The sequence below is a fragment of the Podarcis filfolensis genome (genome assembly GCF_964270895.1).
Source record: "Podarcis filfolensis genome assembly, chromosome: 12".
NCBI classification, from domain to species: Eukaryota; Metazoa; Chordata; class Lepidosauria; order Squamata; family Lacertidae; genus Podarcis; species Podarcis filfolensis.
The window spans coordinates 39,884,845-39,907,186 of NC_139614.1; the positions used below are offsets into that span (position 1 = coordinate 39,884,845).

The 22,342-nt window shown below is 42.6% G+C and overlaps 1 protein-coding gene across 3 annotated transcripts in view; it reads left to right on the top strand.

Moving 5' to 3' along the window:
• Nucleotides 1-4,142, top strand: part of ZEB1 (zinc finger E-box binding homeobox 1) — a 73,161-nt gene extending 69,019 nt beyond the window's left edge. For all 3 annotated transcript variants that reach the window (XM_083579323.1, XM_083579324.1, XM_083579325.1), the window contains exons 8-9: nucleotides 609-789; nucleotides 1,582-4,142. In XM_083579323.1, the coding sequence (XP_083435449.1) occupies nucleotides 609-789; nucleotides 1,582-2,168 (768 nt within the window). In that variant the 3' untranslated portion in view covers nucleotides 2,169-4,142. The remainder of the gene's footprint in view (nucleotides 1-608; nucleotides 790-1,581) is intronic.
• The last annotated feature ends 18,200 nt before the right edge of the window (nucleotides 4,143-22,342 follow it).

Consider the following 22,342-nt stretch of genomic DNA (forward strand, 5'->3'; position numbering starts at 1 on the left):
TTATTAAGATGCATTGCTAGAAAGTCTCCTTTTTTTAGCTTGTTGATACCATTAATGCTGGAATTGAAATGACTTTTGGGGGGTTTCGCCTTAATAGTCGAGGATGAACTTTTAGCACAGGTTCATTGGCAATGCATTAGAAATATATGCTGATAATTGAGAGTGAAACAACACTTAAACGCATACAGTACATTGGAAAATCATTTTACTTCTTCATAACTGGTATCAAAGTAGTGAAATCTGGAGCACCTATACACTACTGCTAAAAACATTTGAGAAACCCAAATGAACACATTGCCGAAGTGCCTTTTTACAATTTTTTAGTCTATAACATTCTTGCCTTTGATATCTCCCTTCTTAACTGTTGAATAGCTTTCTCTGTTCTACTTGAAAGCCTGAACATCAGGCAATTATTTAACCTAAATCTTCAAGGCCCCCAATTATTAGCAAAGTTAGAATGATAGGTTCATAAAAAGAGAGAGATGTTGCTACATAAATGTGGTTGAGATTTAAACGAGTTTACCAAAACGTAAAAAAAAAACTTCATACTGCCTGTTGTGTTCACTGCATTTCAGCAGGTGTAAGAATGTTGTTCCTTGATTTCTCAGGATGAAAGACAAGACACTAGCTCAGAAGGTGTATCAAATGTAGAGGATCAGAATGATTCGGATTCCACACCACCGAAGAAGAAGATGAGAAAGACAGAAAATGGAATGTATGCTTGTGATTTGTGTGACAAAATATTCCAGAAGAGTAGCTCACTCTTGAGACATAAATATGAACACACAGGTATGTGAACAAGAAGGTACATGGGTTGAGTTTATTACATCCATCCAGAGCCAAATGTGGCCATTGGCAACTAGTCAGGCACAGGTGAGAATATGCCTCACCATTCATGTAAAATGGCATCTCCAGCCTGTCCACATTGGGTTCAGAGGAGCAAGATTGTGCAGATAAGGTTGCCCATCCAGGTGTCCATTTCCATTGACTGCAGATACAGAAGGCTGACAATATAGCTGCCTTGATGGATCAAGACAAGAACATAACAAGTTGTATCTAATTCATTTAGATACAGGCGAATTTTTAAAAAGTGAATATGACTACAGTGGTACCTCGGATTACATACGCTTCAGGTTAGAGACTCCGCTAACCCAGAAATATTACCTCAGGTTAAGAATTTTGCTTCAGGATGAGAACAGAAATCATACAGCAGAAGCGCAGCGGCAGCAGGAGGCCCATTGGCTAAAGTGGTGCTTCAGGTTAAGAACAGTTTCAGGTTAAGAACGGACCTCCAGAACGAATTGAGTACGTAACCAGAGGTACCACTGTAGTGATAAAACAAGAAAGAAAGTGATCAGTTAGATATAGGTAACACTAGATGCCAAAGGCCTCTCCCATCCTCCACTCTTTAAGAGGTTTATCAGTGGTCAAAGTGTTAGCCATGTTTAGTTTTGTCTTTGAGTGAAACGGTGAACAAAATTGTTCAAAAAGACCAAACAAATCATGGGACCTTTGATTGTGTGTGCAGTGATCGAGTCCCAGCACACACGCCTGGAAGTTATATTGTTTTTCCTTTTTCAGGTAAGCGGCCTCATGAGTGTGGGATCTGCAAAAAGGCATTTAAACACAAGCATCATTTGATCGAACACATGCGACTGCACTCTGGAGAAAAGCCCTACCAATGTGACAAATGTGGCAAACGTTTTTCGCACTCGGGGTCCTACTCCCAGCACATGAATCACCGCTACTCCTACTGCAAAAGGGAAGCTGAGGAACGCGACAGCACAGAACAGGAAGAGGCGGCGCAGGAGCGGCTAAGTAATGAGCACGCAGGGCCCGGGGCTTCCCCCTCGCAGCTCGACTCCGATGAGAGAGAGAGCTTGACGAGGGAGGAAGAGGAAGACAGCGAAAAGGAGGAGGAGGAAGAGGAAGACAAAGAGATGGAGGAGGAACCGCCAAAAGGAAAAGAATGTGGGAAATTACAAGAGGAGGAAGAAGAGGAGGAGGAAGAAGACGAAGAGGAGGAAGACGAAGAGGAGGAAGAAGACGAAGAAATAAGTGAAGGTAGCATGAAGGATAAGGAAGCTGTAAATGAAGAAAGCAGTGTTAAACAAGAAGATATACAGAAAGAGGAGCCAATGTCAGAATCAGCAGCAAATAAAGCTTAACTGATGGTGTGGTTTTGTACAAGGCAGAGAAATCTCGGCTGGCAATGAAGGTTGTTCTGTACTCTACATGCTTTTCATGGAAGCACAGTAGCTTGTGCACTGTGATTCCTGTTCACTACTGTGTAACAAAAAAGAAAAAAAAACAGAAAATATAAAAAATATATATATCCAGGTGTGCCTGAACCTCAAACCTAGTAATTTTTCACACTTTTCAAAGTTAGGAACAAGTTTGTGACCTGAAACAGATTAGAAGAACATGGTGACTTTGGAAGCAGATATTTAACATGTTGTAGGAAACATGTTTTATTTGATATGTGTTGGACATCAGTTTGTTTTTATCAGTATTAAAACAAAAATCATTTTTCTTTTTCTTTTTTTTCTTTTCTTTTTGTTGGTTCAATTTTTCAACTGTACAATTGGGAGAGATTTATGTTGTTGTCGTTGTTTTGATTTTATCAGTGAAACAATTCTGCTAATTCCGCTTCAGTATTTTATTATATTTTTAAAATGTGAGAACTTCTGCACTACAAGATTCCCTTAAGCAGAAAGGTATGATGCAGTTCCAAACAGTGCTTGACTACCTTTGTAAATTCAGCTTAGAAGGTAGCAGTTTAAAACATTTAGATGTTGTTAGTAGAACATGTTCTCATTTAAAGTGTATTGTTAGCCTTAAGGAAGCAGCTGATAGAAGAATTGAAGTTTCTTACTCATGTGGTTGAAAATGTAGTTTGAAAAGATTGTGGTGGGGTTCTGATTGCAGGGACTAACAGTGTTAATACTGGTGAGGACAGCCAAGTTGTCAAAATCAGTGTTTGTAATTGTGTCTGGAGTATGTAGTTTAAAATATGAAGGATATGACATGAAGCTTTGTATCTCCTTTGGCCTTATGCAAGACCTTGTGTGCTGTAAGTGCCATTTCTCAGTATTTTAAAGGCTCTGACCGGCCTTTCTCCAATGTGTGGCCTACAATAACTAGCATTTGTTGATTTATATTGAACTTCTATAAAACAAAATCATGGGGGAAGAACACTTAGCCATCAGAAAAGTAAAAGCACTGGTACATTTCATAATGCAATTCTTCAGTATCATTTTTTCTTTAATTACCTACTTGGAGAATTTCTCTATAGTAATTACGAAGGGAAATTTTTAATTTGTTTTATTGGTTCACTTAATTTCAGACGCATACATCATATGTTATTGGGCTCATAAATGTTTCCAAATGTTAGTTATTCTGGACCCCATTTATTGACAATGTTAGCTGATTTTAACCTATCAGTATTATTTTATTTCTTTTAGTTTTTAGATCTGTGCAACATTTTGTACTGTATGTTTTCAAACCTGGCAGTATTAATACCCTTCTTACTGACATATGTACCTTTTTAGTTTTAGAAAACTTTTATATTTATGTGTCTTATTTTTATATTTCTTTATTTATTACACAGTGTAGTGTATAATACTGTAGTTTGTATTAATACAATAATATATTTTAGTATGAAAATTTGGAAAGTTGATAAGATTTAAAGTAGAGATGCAATTGGTTCTCTTGCATTGAGATTTGATTTAACAGTGTTATGTTAACATTTATACTTGCCTTGGACTGTAGAAGAGAAGAATTAAAACGGGAATGTATCAATTTTACAATCGCAATCAATTCATTTTACCTTTTCCCAGTTTTTAATATAAAGCTCTTAAATTTTGAAATTCACTGTATGACTAATAGCATGATGCTCTGCTGTTTTATTAAGAGTTTAGCCTAACCATAAAACACTCATTTCCTTAGCTAAGCCAAGATAGAATAATCTTCTAAACAGTGTTGGGAACAATGTTTAACATTTCTGTGCCAATTTGTTCCTGTATTCATGTATGTGAGTTACAAATCTGAAACTTTTTTTTTTTTTAAGTTCCTTGTTACATCATGGTCATTTTCTAGTTTTCTACCAGACTCCCCATCTCACAATAAAAAGCGTCAACAAGCCTGATTTACTGTCATTATTGCAGAAATAAAAGCAAGGAGAGGGTTGTTTGTCACATTCCCATGGGACATCACTGAGGCTGCGTGTGCCCTGTTTCTTTCACAAGAGCAACTGGAATGACTTCCCCCTCAGTTGTAGAACTGATAGTTAGGTGGAAATGTAATGGGAGAAACAGGGAAGCAAGAACTTTTACTGTGAAGAAAAAAGTAACTTTACTAAGCTTCACGGCTGAGAGAAATTTTTGCATTCCTCCCCCTTTGTTGCTATTCTCCCATTCTTTCGCATTCTAAATTTTCGAAATTGCTGCTGTGTTGGGGGTTGGGAATCCTTACCAGCATTAGCCAACAGATGCTCTCAACAGAAAAACAAAAGCATGCACTCTATCTACAGCAGCAGTATCTGACATGCTTCTGGAAGCTTACTTTCCTTTGTCCTGGGGACAACTTTGAAGCACCACAAAAACCCGAGATAATAATTGGACTGGGGACCATGGCAGGATGTAGAAATGAATGTGTGTTTGCCACAACCACCTGTGACTGATCTCCAATGCATCCCTGAAAATCTGTTGCCTATGTACTGTTTCAGACTTTGCTTAGGTGCAGATAACCACTTTGAGCTTGGTGGGGAAACAAGTCTGTTAGAAGAAGCATATGTTGTATGTAGGCAAATGGATTACTTGAGTGGTTTAGTGAGTTTTCTGAGGTCAGCAACTAAAGTGGAAGCAACTAGGAATCTGCTCCTTACAGAGTTGTTCCTTGGTTTCTAGATCAGCAGGAAGGTCTAGGTAGCACCTTGCTAAATTATAATTTTTGTTTTCTTGTTTGATCCGCCTGCTGCCAAATACCATTGAGCTCTTTTGAAAGGAAATGAGTTAATGTCCCTGCTGTATGCATTTTTTAAAAATTGAAAGGTTTCCTTTTTGCCTTTTTTAAAAATGGTCAAAATCATTCCATACATCAAAAGGAAAAAATGCTGTCAGTTCATTGTTTTCTACACAAAAGTATTTTCATAGTGAGCATCATGTACTTCATTTCATGCCACTATACCACTAACATACATACATATGTTGTTCTGTTCCTGCATAAGAGCATTTATTTTTAACGTCATGCAAGATATGTGCTCCCAATGAGGTAGGAGTTAATGGCTGTTTAACTAATCTACTCACTGAAGTAAAAAGCTGAGGCTCTTATCCTTGGACATAATCATGAAATTAGTATCTCAACGATAAACAAAGGTAAATTGGCATTGAATGTGTTTGGAACATAACGTGAGAATGTATTAAAGGCTTCTTAACCAAAGTTAAATTTGTATTTCATGTAACTGCATTTTATCTTCTATATATATTCTGAAAATGCTTTTTCAAAACCTCTTAATGCCTCATTTTAAAATTTCTACCCCCATAACTTGTCCTTTTTTGTCCTCTTTTTCTAGAAATGCTAACTTGGGAAATGCAAAATAAATAAGTTATGAACCTGGAAATACTTCTAAAAATAGAGGGGGGGGGGTCCAAATAACGTTTTCTACTTAAGGCTGTAGTCTTGTGCACATTTATCTGGAAGTTAGGCCCCTTGAGCACAACAGGGCTTACTTCTGAGTAAGCACGATTAGGCTGTTCTGCAAGTCTCCAACCATGTGCACACCTTTTTATTTATTATGGTATTTATTCATAAACTATACACCACTTGATTTGTAACAAAAAAAAAAACCTCAAAACAGTTTACGAAAAGATAAAGGGGGGGTGACAACACAACTTTAAAATATACAAAAGTTGAAATACTGAAATAAATTAAGATTTAAAAGTGTCTAAACAAGACTGTTTTTAGCAGGTGCTGGAAAGAATAGAGTGAAGGCACCTACTTGATATCAATAGGCAGGGAGTTTGAAAGTGAAGGTGCTGCCACACTAAACGATGGAGTGCTTACATATGCAGAACAGGTATGTGACACCTGTAGTAGTGACAATTCTGCTGATCAGTATTCTTGGGATTCCTTTAAAAAAAAAAAAGCACTGTATATGAGTGGGATTCAAGTGCCAATTCTAATGCTGCATGAAAAGCTCCCTATTTTTGCAATTTCATTTGCAGACTGCAAAAAACTGCTTGACAATTTGAGAGCAGGGCATGGAATTTCCTGGTGCTCTTCCTGGGCTCATGATCATTTCCCCCAGCCACAGAACACCCTCACAACAAAGTGATGTTCTAGGCATTCTGGCAAGTGAAAGGGTACCTGCCAACCTAGGAAGAATTTGAAGGTACGCTAGTACATTTTGGGCCAAAAGTTCTCAACTAAGAGCTTTCAGTTCATAACTTCCAAATCTTACTATAATTTTTTTTATCTAAAAAGTATCCAGCTAGACATCTTAGTTTTAACACCAGTTCAGCTACTGCTTTTAGGGCCAGTGTAAACTTACTGAGATAAAATATAATGGATATACTGCACGCATCCCCAACCTTTGGCCCTCCAGATGTTTTGGACTACAATTCCCATCATCCCTGACCACTGGTCCTGTTAGCTAGGGCTCATGGGAGTTGTAGGCCAAAACTTCTGGAGGGCCGCAGGTTGGGGATGCCAGATATACAATGGTACCTCAGGTTACATCCGCTTCAGGTTACAGACTCCGCTAATCCAGAAATAGTGGTTCAGGTTAAGAACTTTGCTTCAGGATGAGAACAGAAATCGTGCTCTGGCGGCATGGCAGCAGCAGGAGGCCCCATTAGCTAAAGTGGTGCTTCAGGTTAAGAACAGTTTCAGACCTCCGGAATGAATTAAGTACTTAACCCGAGGTGCCACTGTACTGTGTAGTGAGGATCTGCTATGTACTGATGGCCACCAACTTGAATGACTTTAAAAGGGTTAGACAAATGGACGGAGGACAAATCTATCAATGGCTGCTAACCATGAGAGCTATCTTCCACTTCTGCTGTTGGTAAACTCTTAGGTTCTGTGAGTAAACCTTAAATTCTCTTCTAGATGGCACAGGGAACAGGTTGTTGTTGCTGCTGCCACAAACAAGGGATGAAGCTTTGATCACTTCTGGAAATAGGGTGGCTTTGTGCACTAATTTTGATTTCAGGTGGTGTTTCTTTAATACACTAATGAAATGGTGCAGCCAGATGACTCCTAAACATGGTTTCCTTGCATTTCTTCCTGCAAGGTAAGTTGCAAGAAGGGAAAGGAAAGGAAAGACGGTGTCTTACACATGGCTTTTATGTAAGCACTTCCTACTACCTTGCATCCAAATTACACGTGATGCTCAGTTGCAGAACTTCCTGTCCTCTCTGATATTTTTTTCCATTTGGTTAATTAGCTGTTCTCTGCCTTGAAAGGAAGAAATACAAAAGTGCCCAGCCAGAAGATAAAGATGCCACCTTGTTTCTCTAGGTTGCAGCCTAACAACAATATTAAAGAGGGAACAGTACTCAAAATTTGTCAGACTTTTGCTATCACATCTGTGTTGTATGTTACCTATTCAAACACAACTAGTTATACTGCTGGGTACCGCAGATTATTCTTTTAAACTTCTTTTTAAAAGAAGACAGATGAGCATCTTTAAAGCAATTTTAAAACTGGTTTTAACTTCAAGTGGCAAAGCATTTTTTGGAATATAAAAGTGATCAACAGAAAAACACGGAAGCAAAAAAACCCCCTAAATCTGATTGTGTGATCTTTTCCTTAACAGGTGTGCATTGAAGAGTAACAATACAATTGAGAATGAAATAAAGGTTTAATAAAAAGTTTCTGTATCCTGTAATTTGTCTTATGTCCTTAAATGGGAAAAATGCAAGTACAGTAAATCCTGCCTGAATACTTGCTTCAGTTTCATCACTCCAGTTCACAAATGCCCCATATTATCAAGTGCCATAACATCTGTTTCCCACTTTTTGCCAAGGAACTCGGAGCAGCAGCATTCATGGAGCTCATTTTTATTCTCACGTCACACTAATTCTGCAGAATAGGCTGAGCCGATGGATAGTAGTGTGTTTGTCTCTGTAATGCAGCTGCTAGGATGCTCAGTGGAACAACCAGCTTTGCACGTATTACAGCTGTGTTGAAAGATTTGCACTGACTGCCTATTAACAAGCGAGTCAAGTTCATCATTTTGTTATAGGTGCTTAAAGTCCAAAACGCTTGGGGACCAGGGATACCTAGCAGGCTACTTCCATTGACACAAGCCGGGTTAGGTTCTTTCTGCTTATTGCTTCATAGCCAGTGGAGGTAATGAAGGCTGGCATAGATGTGACATCTGGGGCAGTGATGTATTCCAAGTTTGGATTTCACACTCCCATTTGCCCCAACCAGTATGGCTAATAGGCAGGGATGCTGAGAGCTGGAGTCCAACAAAATCAAGATGGCATAATGTTGGCTGCCCCAGTCTGTGGCCTTTCTCACATCTTATACCAGGAAGCTAGTCCTGCAGACCTAACACACTGGCCAGATGTCCAGGAGCTGTAAAAGGGAATCTGATATCAACACATCAGGAGATTGCTTCTACCGCATAAGCCCCACTGCCTGTTTATGTTAAGTGCTTAAGAAAATGTGCTGTATATATTTGGGGTGAGATTCTGTTGCAAGGAGGGCCTTATGTAATTCCCTGCGTATTCTCCCCTGCCAGAATGGTTCATACTCAAGCAGATCAGTGTTTCTAGCCTTCAAACAATCCGTGTGGGTGGCTGAGCAGAGGCCAGCAAGAGTGTCAGTCGGTTAAAAAGAGCAGGCTAATGGAACTGCTTGTTCTGATCTGAACTCGCTTCCTCCAATCAAACCCTCCCAAGTCCACGAATCACACCACAAATGCCTATTGCATGCAAACTGGGCATTTCACTTCAATCCCATTTTGTCGTTCTGGTGTGAGATAACAGGAGTGAACTCAGCGGTTCCACACTTTCCTCGCCACCCTATAAAAATGTACAGAGGTGTTGCTTTTCCCATTTCAATGACAAAAATACAACTGTTTCAGCCAGAAATTTGGCCTAAAGATTTGTTATTCATTCCCCCTCCCTTTTAAGATCTCTGTTCTGTGTTTCTTCCCCCTGCACTATTTTGCCATGAAAGGGCTATGTCTAAAAGCAGCTCTTGTCAGCTCACACTGTAAAGTGGCTTAATAAGCTAATTTGTCTGTCACGTTTGTTTTTACAATGTTTCCATCATCCTGCTTAAAATACAGAATCTCACTGTTGTGAATTCTCTCTCCTATCAATATTCCAGCACTGCTAAACAAGACCACTGAACTTTGGGATTTTCAGTTGCAATTAGCATGCTGTCAAACTGGAGTTAACAGGTACACAAGGTGTACATATTGGTGTGACCTTCTCCCTTCAAGCTGATCCGCCAAGCACATGTCTCTTCCAATGCTAAAATTGTGTGTGTTGCCATCTGAGGGGGGAGAGATGTTGCCAGGTAATAGAATACAAATATAATGCCAACCCTATGTGAAAAGGGGTGTGTGTGTGTTTTTCAGCTTGTGGAGACAATGATATTTTAAAGTGAATGTTGCAAGTATTATTGGATAGGACATGGCGCTGGACCTCATGAAAACAGCTTGTTCGTTTGACTTGCTGTTATGAAGCCCCGCTCATGTATCATAAAGCAAGTGTACCTGTTTTCATCTGACAGGTGATTTAGCACTTCCCAACTGTTTCCTATAGAAAAGCCTATCACGGGGACAGGATATTTATCTAGCTTCACACAGGCTTTCTGGGAACATTTCATCAAAGTGGTAATGCTGCTCCCATGTGTCTCTTGCCGCATCACACAGACACATCCACCGCATCACTCATCTCTTCATAATGGAAGTCTATACATCACAGTTGTGTGCAGGTATTGTCCAGTGCACCATACAGAAAATTCATTTTTTTAAAAATTTGATTTAATTAGCTGCAAAGCCTGATGCTGGGATATGCAGATATTTCATCTGTAAGACATTTTATGAAGCTTGGCTTTGAAATGTTGGTATGCAAGTGCTATAAACTCTGGGTAAATAAGATTTCATAGCCTCTATCCTCCAAGGGTTGCATATACAATTATAAAGGAGGCAATTTGCAATAACTGAGTGGGAGACAGTCTGGGTTAATTGGTGCAGTGGAACCACATAATGCATTCAGACATAAATAATTGCTTCTAACTGTGTTGTTATTTGTTTTGCTTTATTGATATAATGTCCTCAAAATCCCTCTTTAAAACTTTCCTGTCATTTCCAATAAACTCCCAAGTAAGGAACTAGGGATGATCAGACTAGTTTGCATAATTCTCTTCCCCTCCCCTTCCTAAATTAATACTTTTCAAGCCCGTTTGAAATGTCCGTCCTCTCTCGTTTCTTGGCAAAACATGAGGGTAAGCTAAGAATATGTGTCAGGTGAAAACAGCTTTATGGTTTAGGGCTGTCAATTGATAGATGGGGTTTTGTTTTGTTCAGCTGTCTTGCTTTTAACTAATGGATTAAACTGATTAAAAATCAGCACTATGGTATCTTGACAGAAGTGGGTGTATTACAAGATGTTTAATGAAAGTATCAGTCTCTCTGGGCTGCCCAACGTAGACAAAATGTTCTCAAATGCATTACTCGAATCATTCTGTTGCTAGATTGGATGGGTGGATGGATCAAAACAAAGTAGCTACACTCTTTGAAAAGGAAATGGCTTTGTTTAAAATCGTGCATTTTCTCCATTGAAGTAAGTAGGCAAGTCCTATATATTTAGAACAAACAACCATTTTTTTGTTTAGGGTGCTTTAGGCCTAAGCATTGCAACAAATAGTGTGTCATATACACAAAGCAGTTTTGTAGCAAATTAATATTTAATTTCATTTAAAAACATAAATTTACAAATTATTGATTGTTTTCCATATTTTTTTTTTAAGAAAACAAGCGTACTTGGAGGCTTACTTCTTTTCCTTTGCCTTTACACTATTAATTTTAGGCAACCCCGCCTCCAAGAACATACCCTTAAATCTGGCCCTGATCTCCCTGACAAGAATCCTGTAAGGTTGTGCTTGGCATGTGACCCTCTCTTTCTGTCTTTCACCATCCTGGAGTCTTCTCATGATACAAGCCCTCCTTGTATACCAGGTATGGCAAATCTGTGCCCCTCCAGAAGTTGTTGGATTCCCAAGCCCTATCAGCTCCATCCCACCAGCATGGCTAATGGCCATGGTTGATGGGACCTGTAGTTCAACAATATCTGGAGGGCTACAAGTTTCCCATCTTTCCTCTGTGTACCAGCCATCATGCAGTGTCGCAGAACGAGCCAGTCAGTAAATCACACAGTTGAAGGTTGGAGTTAGCTCTTTAGTAGCAAAACCATTATTTTCACAGACTTGACTGAGTGTCAGGCCAAATCAGCCCAGCAGCTCATTACCTATAGGTCTTACTCCATGAAATCAGTTGCTGAGATGGTCCCCATCTCTCCGTGCTCATCTATATCTCCTCTCCAGGGCTTCTTCCAAGCAATCAGAGGCTGTGCCTGTCCCTTTGCTACACCCATTTCACACCCCTCCTAGTTCTGGGAGGCATGCAGGAGGAGAGCTTGTCACAGGAGGAGGGGAAGCCTCCCATGATGCTTCACCAACCTGACTCACCTCTGCTTTTTGACCTCCCATCTCCCACTCGCCTGCTTCAGCTTCAACTTCAGCCTCTGATCCTGGACTTCTCTCTGCCACAGACTCTCCCAGCTCACTAAGCCCTATTACCTCTTCAGCTTCCGACACCTCCTCTTCCCAATCTTCTCCCTCTGACCAAGCATCGTAGTCCCACCACCACTGTCCGGGCTCTGAGCCTTTCTTCCCTTAATGGTTCCCCAGCTGGTTCCTCCCAGCATTCCTCTGCATCAAACCATTTCATGGCATCCAGGCAAGTTGGTGGTACAAATAACACAGCCCAGGCTCTCCATGAAGGATGGACCAAACATAACAGGGAGGGAATGAAATGTGTGATGTTTACCGAACTCTGAGTCACCTTGGCATTAGGCTGTGAAATTGTCTGTATAATTAGAGATTGCTAATGACTTCGCCCAGGCATTCTGTCTCCCACTGTTTTCATCTCTTCAGCAACGCTACCTCAGCACACTTCTTCAGTTTCTGGCTGCATTTCACTAAGGGGGGGGGGCTGCCAGTGGTTTATCAGACTGCTCGACAAACAAGTAAGAGGGATGCGTCTTCGTCCTTTGAGCTGTTATCTCCGTTTCAGACACAATGGAGACAAGACAGCGAATGGGGATTGTTTCCACAGGTGTTCCCTTGAAATGGTGAGTCAGGAGGAAGAAGTTATCATGCCTATAAAACAGTGTGTGCTATTCTTCTGCAAAGCAGGATGTCTCCTGTCTGCTCTCAAGATGGTTAATTCATAATACAGAGGCCCCTTTGAGGCATTTTGAGAGGACGGAAAGAGGAAGAAATGCCAACACGTGAGTCAGGTGCAGCCCCCTCCCCCAGCATAGCAAGTAAACTTCCAAAACACAAAAACAAAAATGCAATTAGCATGAATACCAGGGTTGTTTCCCCTCCCACATTCGGATTGGTGTACGTTTCAAGGAGACAGGTAATTTGGGCTTCACAGGCCCCCACCATTCTAGGGATGCAGGGCCACTGCGGAAGAGACTTTGGGCCTGCCAACCTGCCTAGGCAGGGATGTGAGGAGAAACTCCCTCAACCGTGTGAGCCGGCTGGTATGGGTGAAGGTGATCTTTCAGGTAACTCTCCTTCAGATAAGGGCAGGGCGAGAGATGTCAGAAAAAGAAGAGGCGAGTGCGGCAGAAAGAACACAGGTAGGCTGTTTGGGCTTTGGGTCTGCCCACCACCAAGAAATGCATATTCCAATAGTTTTCTTTTGAGGGAATGCAGACTTTGACATAAAAGGGACCCCATCTCTGCTTTTAGAAGCACGAAGTATGACTACTTTGCCACACACTCTCTATCTTAATAATAATACCATGAGCCAAAGGAACACGCCTGGGAACTCCCACATCACTTATACCCGTGTGAGGCAGGCTCTGAGAAGAGGGAACCCTCTTAGACTGCCCTCTTGCTTAGAAATTCGGGTAGATGAGGCACCTCTTCCAGGTCTCTCAGAGCCTGTAAACCTCTTTGCGTCAGGCCAAATGACTTCCTCCCTAGAAGTTCCCAGTTTAAGAGAAATGGTAGGAGCGATTAACCTCTATGATGTGTACTGATAAGGGGGACACTTCCTAGACTGTTACAATTTTTTTTGGGGGGGGGGGTTCAGTCACACAGTGGCACAGTTGATCTGACCCTCTTGCTCAACAGACCTGCTTCCCCTAAAAAAAGCGGGCATTTGCTATGAGGAGAGCGACAGGAAACTGCACTGGAAAGGGGGAATAGTGCTCGCTGGGTGCAATGCAGTTTAACCTCCCTGCAAAGAGAACTGCTGCTCAGTAAAGAACCAGCATCATCTAACCTCCCTGCAAACAAATCAGGATGCATGCTCAATAAACAGGTCACCTGGAAGCGATAGATTTTAAAAAGAAAAGAAAACCCTTCCCCAGGGGCACAGTGCTCTATAGTCTAAATCGCAAAGAGAAAGTGTGCTGCTTCTGGGAAGAGCTTTCTCAAAAATCTAATTGACAAATATTTTCAGCATCTCAGCTTGTTTGCTTGCTTCATTTCATTTATGAATCAATTCCCATAAAACAGCCCAAAGCAATTAACAATAAAAACATCAACAATGAAAGCATTTTTTTATTAAAAAGAAAAGAAAAAAGCATTTCACATCCGATGCAGACTGGGATAAGAAGCTTCACTTTAAAGGCTTGAAGGAAAAAGTGCCAACAGTTGTCAAAAAATAACAGAGATGGTGCCTGTCTGATATATAAAATGGGAGGGAATACTCTTTGAGGAGCTGGTGAATGGAATACAGCGGTACCTCTGGTTACGTACTTAATTCGTTCCGGCGGTCCGTTCTTAGCCAGAAACTGTTCTTCACCTGAAGCACCACTTTAGCTAATGGGGTCTCCTGCTGCCGCACCACCGCCGCGCAATTTCTGTTCTCATCCTGAAGCAAAGTTCTTAACCCAAGGTAATATTTCTGGGTTAGCGGAGTCTGTAACCTGAAGCGTATGTAACCCGAGGTACCACTGTATTGGCTTGGGTGTGAGGAGAGCGGTTGAACTGCCACCCCATATTGACAGCAGGTGGGGACCCTGTGGAGAGTGGGATGATGTATCACAACATCCCTGGCATGGGGGGGGGGGGAGATACCGTATTGGCCTGAATAGAAGCAGCACTCCCCCCCAAAAAAATTCTGACTGTGAAAAGTTAAAGTGCGGCTTATATTCGCAGCCTTATGGTATGCAGCCAGGAGTGTGGGGCAAACAGCGCCAGGAGCAGGGCAATGCGGTTCCCGCCCTGCGCGTAGTCCCTCATCCTCTCCCCTAAGGCCAGGAAGGGGGAGAGCGAGGAAGGGAAAGGCTGCTGGCAACACAGCGTGGCTCTCCACCCACCCAGTATGCAGCCAGGAGCAGCAAGGAATGGAGCGGCTTATATTCTGGTATTTTTTATTTTCTCCCCCCCCCCTCTAATTTTAAAGGTGTGGCTTATATTCAGGTGTGGCTTATATTCGGGCCAATACGGTATTGATGGGAGAGACAGGTGCTTCCACAGCAAAGCCCAATTCCTACATCATACAGAAAGGAGTGCCATGATCTATAACGGATGCCTTTTCCACCCAGTTCAGAAGACACAAGAAACAGCCTCAGGACCTGAAATGGCCCATGATATTAAGCCAAACAAATGGGGTTCCCAAAGATCAGATCATGACTGTTTTGTGCCTCCTCCAGTTTTGCTCCTGCTACACTACTGAAAACAAAGCCATGGTTTGGCTCAGCATTATGTATGAACCCAGGCTTGTGGTTTATTTCTCTCCAGGCAAACCACAAGCTGTTAACCAAGATTTGTTCTCTGGTTTACCACCTACGGCTTGGCCTGGAGCAAAATAAACTATAAGCCCAGGTTCAGACATAACACTAGTTTTACGTCCAGTGAGACCAGAGAAGGAGCACGCCATCTGCAACCTTCTCTCTAAGAACCCTCATATCTGCTGGTTCCTGCTAAGCCATGGTTTGGTTTGTGCAAACTGGCTCATTGCCAATGCAAACCCTCTCTCTATGTGATCATTAGGTTTGATGGGCCTGGAAAGCTACATGCATTCACATTGCAAAGATAAAATGGAGCCTTTCAAGGTGCTTTAGTGCCAGGACACAGCAATCAAATTACCATTGGCTCTAAGTAGGCCTCCCACATGCTGCTAATCCATTGCCTGCAGCTAAATTGCAATCAGAAAAGTGCAGCGTTTTATTTCTTGCAGGGAGAGGGGATCAGGTTATAAAGACCTCTTCTTCTTTTCCCAGTTCTCAGTCCCTGTGGGGTTATATATATATATATATATATATATATATATATATATATATACACACACACACACACACACACACACACACACACATATATAAGCAATGGGTGAGTGCACCAGCAGGCAAGGGAACTGGCTTTCAGAAAACAAGACTTAATCCATGTAGCCACTATTTGAACAAGTGCAAGCTGCAGAAATTGAGTGCCAGTCTCTGGCAAATGGAAGGGAGCGCTTATTAAGAGCTAGCAGGATTCACTGCCTGACACTTTCCCTCCAAATAAAGGTTGAAGCAACATGCAGAGCAGAGAAAGAGGTGTTCTACATCTATATCTTGTGATTCTGTTACAAAACATGGTGCAGAGACTTCGGGTAGAAACCTACACACTTGTCAGTCCCTCAAACATCTCTTGTTATCGAGTGAAAGGTAAGGAAGAAGAGGAGCTCATTTAAATCCCAAACAGCCATTATTACATAACGCTGTACGAATGAAGCTAATATTTCCTGAGGGTGCTTTATAAAGGTATAAAGTACTATGGTGGAGTCTTCCAGGAATCTAGCAAAGTGTACAGGTGTTCATGGAAAGGGAGGAAGAGCCTGAAGGGGTCAGTGATCCCTTCCAGACAACCTGTTTATTCAGCATTCATCCTGATTCATTTGCAGGGAGACTAGACATTGCCACCTATTTACTGAGGATTCATTTTGATTTGTTTGCAGGGAGGTTACATCATGTGAATGTTATCATACACTTCCTACAAGCCCTCCAACATTCTCCGATTAAAATAGGGGTGTCCGAATCAATCATTTATGATTATGATTATGATTATTATTATTATTATTCCATTTATACCATCCGACTGGGTTGCCCCAGCCACTCTGGGCAACTTCTAACATATATAAACACATAATAAAACATTAAAAATTTACAAAGTTTCCTATACAGAGCTGCCTTCCGATGTCTCGGGTGTTGGATAACTTCATACCCTCCAACATTTCTCTGATGAAAATAGGAACATCCTAAGACCTAAGGAAAAGCGGGATGTTATGAGATCAAATCAGAAACTGGGGCGGCTTCTGTAAATCCAGGAAAATAGGGACACTTGGAGGCAGAGGTGGAGCTAGCTGCTCTGGCACCCAAAGCGGCACACATGCTGTGCACCCAGGGTCAGGGCTAGATGCCCTCAGGGGCGGGACTAGCTGCCACAAGGGGCAGGGTGAGCATCCCAGGGGGTGCCGCCCGCTGTGAGCGTCCCAGGGGGGAAGGGGGGCGATGTCACCCCCCCTCAGGGATGACACCCGGGGCAGACCGCACCCACTGCACCACCCATCCTCCGCCAGTGCTTGGAGGGTCTGTTCCTAACAACTTTCAGCACTCTTAACAAACTATAATTACCAAGGTTAGTTGGGGGAAGCCACGACTCTTCAAAGTGGGATAAAAAGGTAAAGGTACCCCTGCCCGTACGGGCCAGTCGTGTCCGACTCTAGGGTTGCGTGCTCATCTCGCTTAAGAGGCCGGGAGCCAGCGCCGTCCAAAGACACTTCCGGGTCACGTGGCCAGTGTGACGAAGCTGCAGCTGGCGAGCCAGCACCAGCGCAGCACACGGAAACGCCGTTTACCTTCCCGCTGTAAAGCGGTACCTATTTATCTACTTGCACTTAAGGGTGCTTTCGAACTGCTAGGTGGGCTTTAAATGCATAGTGCAGATGTGACCCGAGTGAAGTGTCTGCTGTGTTGTACCATCTCTCTTGGACACACAACCAATGCAGTTTTGCTTTATAAGATGGCTCCTTTGCACCAGGACAGCAGAGGCTTTGCCCCAGTTGCTAGAAGCTGTTAGCATAACTGTAACTTTGGTGAAATGCACCCATGAACAAGAATAGGCTAACCAGATTTTACAGTGCTATGAAATTTCTCTTTTGCTGCTACTTTGATATGGGTGAGCTACCTTATTCTTAGGTCTGTTAATATGAACTGCTAAATGACTTGCTACGAACATGAGTTTGACCAAGCTGTGGCAGGCAGTGGAAGGCAGGAGTGCCTGGCGTGTGCTCTGGTCCATGGGGTCACAAAGTGTAGGACACGACTAAACGACTAAACAACAACAAATGTGGGTATAATGTTGGTCCCATTGCTACTGGATATTCTTAACTGCCCTATTAGTATGTCTAATGGTATGTTTTAAATGGAATGCAATTCTTGAAATGCCACTGCTGTATGTTGGTGTATTTTACTTGTTATGCCTATTGTACTATTGCTCATAAACTGCCTTTCCTTAATTGCTTTGAGCAGCAATATATTTGTGGGATTTTTTATTTTATTTTTAAAAATGCCCAAATGTGACTATTTCTTCACTGCACTGAGCAGCTGTGGGTTCTGTGGGACCCACAAACAGACATGCACATCTGAGAGAAAGAGATAAAAATTTTCAAGTGGCCGTTTTTTGTTAACTTCAGCAACAGTCTCAATACCCCAGGGACAAAATAGATATTGGTTTTGTCCATATTTTGCTAATTGGAGACTTTTGCTTTCATATACAAATAAAATAATAGTGAATTTGGAAAAGTTTAACCTGTCTTTAATATGGAGTCTCTGTGTGAGGCAATATTGGTATATTCTCAGATTTGATGCACAACATCATCTACTAGCAACTCTGTAGGACTAGCTTGTGCTCACTTCCAACTCCAATACAAAAATCACTCATCCACATAATACAAAGTAAATTTACCTAATTTCACATGACAGGTGATATGGGGGGTGGGGAAAGAAACATGGGAGTCAGCGGCTTACAAGGGCCGTTTGGTTCATTAATGAATAGGAATCTGAGTCTCTCCAGACCAGGTTGAAACATACAACTAGCATATCATCAAAAAATATCCCACCTAGCTCACTGCCTCACCTTGATTGGGCATCATTTAGGGCGGGGTAGTGAATGTGTGCCTTACAGATGTTATTGTGTAGTCAGGGATAATGGGAGTGGCAGTCCAGCAACTTCTGTAGGGCACTACTTTGAATACCAGACCCAGGCAGCATGATTGTGACCAGCCCTGCATCATGTGGGGAGCGGTAGCTGAAATCTTCACTTCCCAGCTGTGATCTGGAGAAATATCCCTACCCTGTGCAGCAATTAGTATTAAGGTGAAGGAGGGAAGACTCCTGTTGGTGCCAATAGTCTTGCTCAAGGAAACAAGAGATCTCTTCCTGAGACTTTGCTACTCCTAGTCCAGTGTTCTTCCATTGTGGGGACACAGATTTTGTTGAACTACAACTCTCATCATCCCTCGCCATCGGCTAAGCTGTCTGGGGATGATGGGAGTATGAGACCAGAGAGCCCTGTCCTGCTCTGCTAGATAATGCTGGGATCCAAATATTCCCTTCATCCAGTGGAGCAGTCCTTCCGTTGCTAGAAAGAGTCATTCAGTCAGAGGAGGAGGACTCCTCCTATTGGAGGAACAGAAACAAGCATTGGAACCAGCCCATTGTGAATAAAGATGAATTTATATCAGAGGGGATAAAGTAATCTCAGGAATTGTTGACAGTCTTCTGAGCGAGCATCACGTTCTTTGAGAACTGGGACTGGTACCAAGACACTCATTTAATTGGCAGAAGTTATGAGCAGCCAAGTAAGCAATACATACAGGGGAATTAGTATATCACTTGAAGCTTGTTAACCTCCAGTCTACTCCCTGCCCATGATGTCAAAAGTGGAATAAAATTCTAACATGGCTTCCTGTCCTTGAGTGGTCCTCATGTGCGTGTTTTTTCAGTTGGAAGTCTTCCAGCAGAAACAGTTGGTGAGGGAAACAGATTAGGGTCATGCCTTTTGAATTTGTGCCAGGGATTTGTAGCAGAACCTGCTTGGCTCCATTTGAGCGAAGGATGTTGACATCTTCTGAAACTGTTCCATAACATTTGGATCCCACAGAAACGTCTTCACATACAATGATTCATGCAGCACTGTATTTTCCAGATATGTTTTGCTTTTTTTGTCAGTGTGTATTGAGTCAAACCATCACTGAAGTGCTTCATAACCATCTCAGATGTTAATTTATACTTAGTACCCCCTGGGGTGGTAAGCCCACGTCACTTCAGGTGGAAGCTCACATGAATAAATGTTCCTACACAACACACACATACCCTGTGTATAGAAGGCTAGATGCTAGGAAGAAGGCTAGAAACATTCTCCCTAACTCCTAGTTTTCTAGGGTCAGGGAATTCTTTTGGAATGGAGAACCATTCAGTAATACTGCCCAGGCACGGGCTTTCTACATCATTGTTATCACTAGGCTTTAGTGTGACCCTGTAGGCAGAGGCACCGCAAGGTCTGTTGGGGGCCCAGGTGAGATGCTTTCTGTGTGGGAGAGTACTACCCTGGCCAGTGTCCCACTGCTCCTCTGGCAACCTCTATTTCTACCACCCCCCTGCTCTGGCTGATCCTTTATTTGTCCCATGGGCAGCCTGTCCCAATTTGCCACTTGAGGGTCTAGACAATTTATGTTCCAAGGGGAGTCCATTTTTTAATCACCCTTTTGCTTCAAGCTGTGCAATATTAATATCTGCAATACAGGTGATGTCAAGAATCTTTCAGTGCCTTTGGTAACAAAAGGAAACTTCAAATAGAAACCCCCTTGCTTGCTCTCAGGGTCAAATTAAACCTGCACCTTGTTTTAAATAATGAAATAGTCACTTAGAACACAGAGCAGGATCAAGGCCACAGGGCTCCAAGATGTGCACATAGCCAGGATCCTCCCCAATGGAAGATTTCATGTCAGTGAGATCTTGGACTTGGATATACTTGGCTCAAATAATGTGACTGATCTTAGATCTTTCCAGAAGAGCAATGTTTCTTTTCTTCTCTCTCTCTCTCTCTCTCTCTCTCTCTCTCTCTCTCCCTCTCTCTCCAACTCCATGTTTTTCTTTTTTTGAAGTTCCAGGAACCAGGGGTGCTTTGCTTAACCCCCATTGCCCTTTCTGCCTGAAAGCAAAAAGGGAATTAAAAAACGTTGATGTTTTGAATAAACAAATCAAACACATTTCTTCCCCCCACACACACCCATATGTGGAGCAGTGGCTTACAATTAATTATATTTTTCTACAAAGCAGTGTGCAGGTTACAGAACACATTGAAGCCATACATCATGGTGAACCAACAGCGGGGGTGGGGGGGAATTTAAGCGACTGGGATTTTGCATTGCTTGCTCTTGGGACACAGCCAACAACAACAATATAAGAGCTGGCTTGAAAGAGCCACTATCAGCAGCTGTGCTGCAGATATTGGACATGATCCACCCTACCCTGCTGCATAATCTCTGTGTTTGTGTCACTGAAGACTCCCCAGTGATCCACTGCAGGCGGCAATAATGTTATTAGAGGTTGCAAAGTGGCAATTCTTTAGAGACGGCACCCACTCCTGTCTAGGTGGGATGAGGCAGTCCAAGTTCAGGTGATGGAGGTAACTAGACAGTTTGGCCTTCCCATTTGGTTGGGCTTGTTGCGCAGTGAGAGATCAGCATGAAAAGAGGTACAGAAATGTAGAACTGAAATGCTATATTTCAAACATGACCCACTCTTCCTACACAGACACGTGTTTACAGAACTGGGGCAGAGGGAAGTACAAAAAGATATGCAATCCGGTATCCGGAAACGAGAGTTGGTGTGCATATTTAAGACAGCTTGGCTGCGAGAATTGTCAAAGACGGAGAGGGAGGAGTTTCTAACTGGAAACTGGGTTGCAGCCTTGGTGGGGGGAGTGTTGCCCATGTTGCTCTTTGGGAATCTGCTGCCTGATGTGACTGTGACTGTTTGCCACCACTTGCGTTCTGCTTCAAAGGTGTTAGGTGGGCGTTTTTGTGGCCTGACCAGGGCCTGACCAGGTCCCCACAGTGATCTGGCTGGGGGCCAGAGACTAGCTGCCTGCCTGCTGGCGCTTGGCCATGCTGGTGGCTCTGGGCAGGGCTGCCCTCTGGGAGTGGGCTTAGCTGGCCAATCATGCCAACTGGGCATGCTCTGGGGTGGGGGGGTGTTAAAGCACAGTGCGGCAAGGTGGACACCCTCTCTGCCAGTTTGCTCAGCACTGGTGGTCTTCCTTTGCCCATGCACAGCGAGCGCCACAGGAGGTGCTCTCGGGCGCATTTCTAGACCATGCAATTGGAAGTGAGTCGGGCCCCAAGTGACCAGCCTCCAATGAGAACTGAGGGACCACCTTGGAAGATGCTCCCAAATCATCTTCAACATGCAGAGATCCATTAGCAGACAAGTCAGTACGGAAAGGGTTCCTTGAAGGTAGAAAGTTTCCCTACTCGCTGCCTTAGGCAATATGTGGCCATGTGCTCACTTTGACTGAAACAGAAGCTAGGGATGGGTGAATCTGGCCATTTCAGTTTCTCATCTTTGAAGTCCTCAGTTCTCCACATTTCCATATCAGTTTGGGGGTGGGGAGAGGTGTTTTGCTGTAGAACAGAGCATGAGAAGCAGGGGGCGCCAAATTTTAGTGTCACACAGGGTGCCACTGAAATTAGAAAGTGCCAAATCCACCGCTGTCAACACAGAAGCACTGGGGAAAATGATTAGCTATATGTGGATTATTTCTGAATTTATTCTCAGGGCATGAAAGGGAAGCCCCTCTATCTGTTCAGATTCTAAATGAACGCATGGTTTGTTGATATCTTCCATAATAACTGGAATAGCTAAGCTGATTTGCCAGGCAGCACAATACTAAATTTGGGGTTCCCCTGCTGCACTGTTTATTTAACATATTTATTCCCTGTTTCCCCATCCACCTTGTATTTACCATTGTTAAAATAATAAACAAAAACTAGCAGAAGCCTATAAAACAATTTGTGATTAAAGAA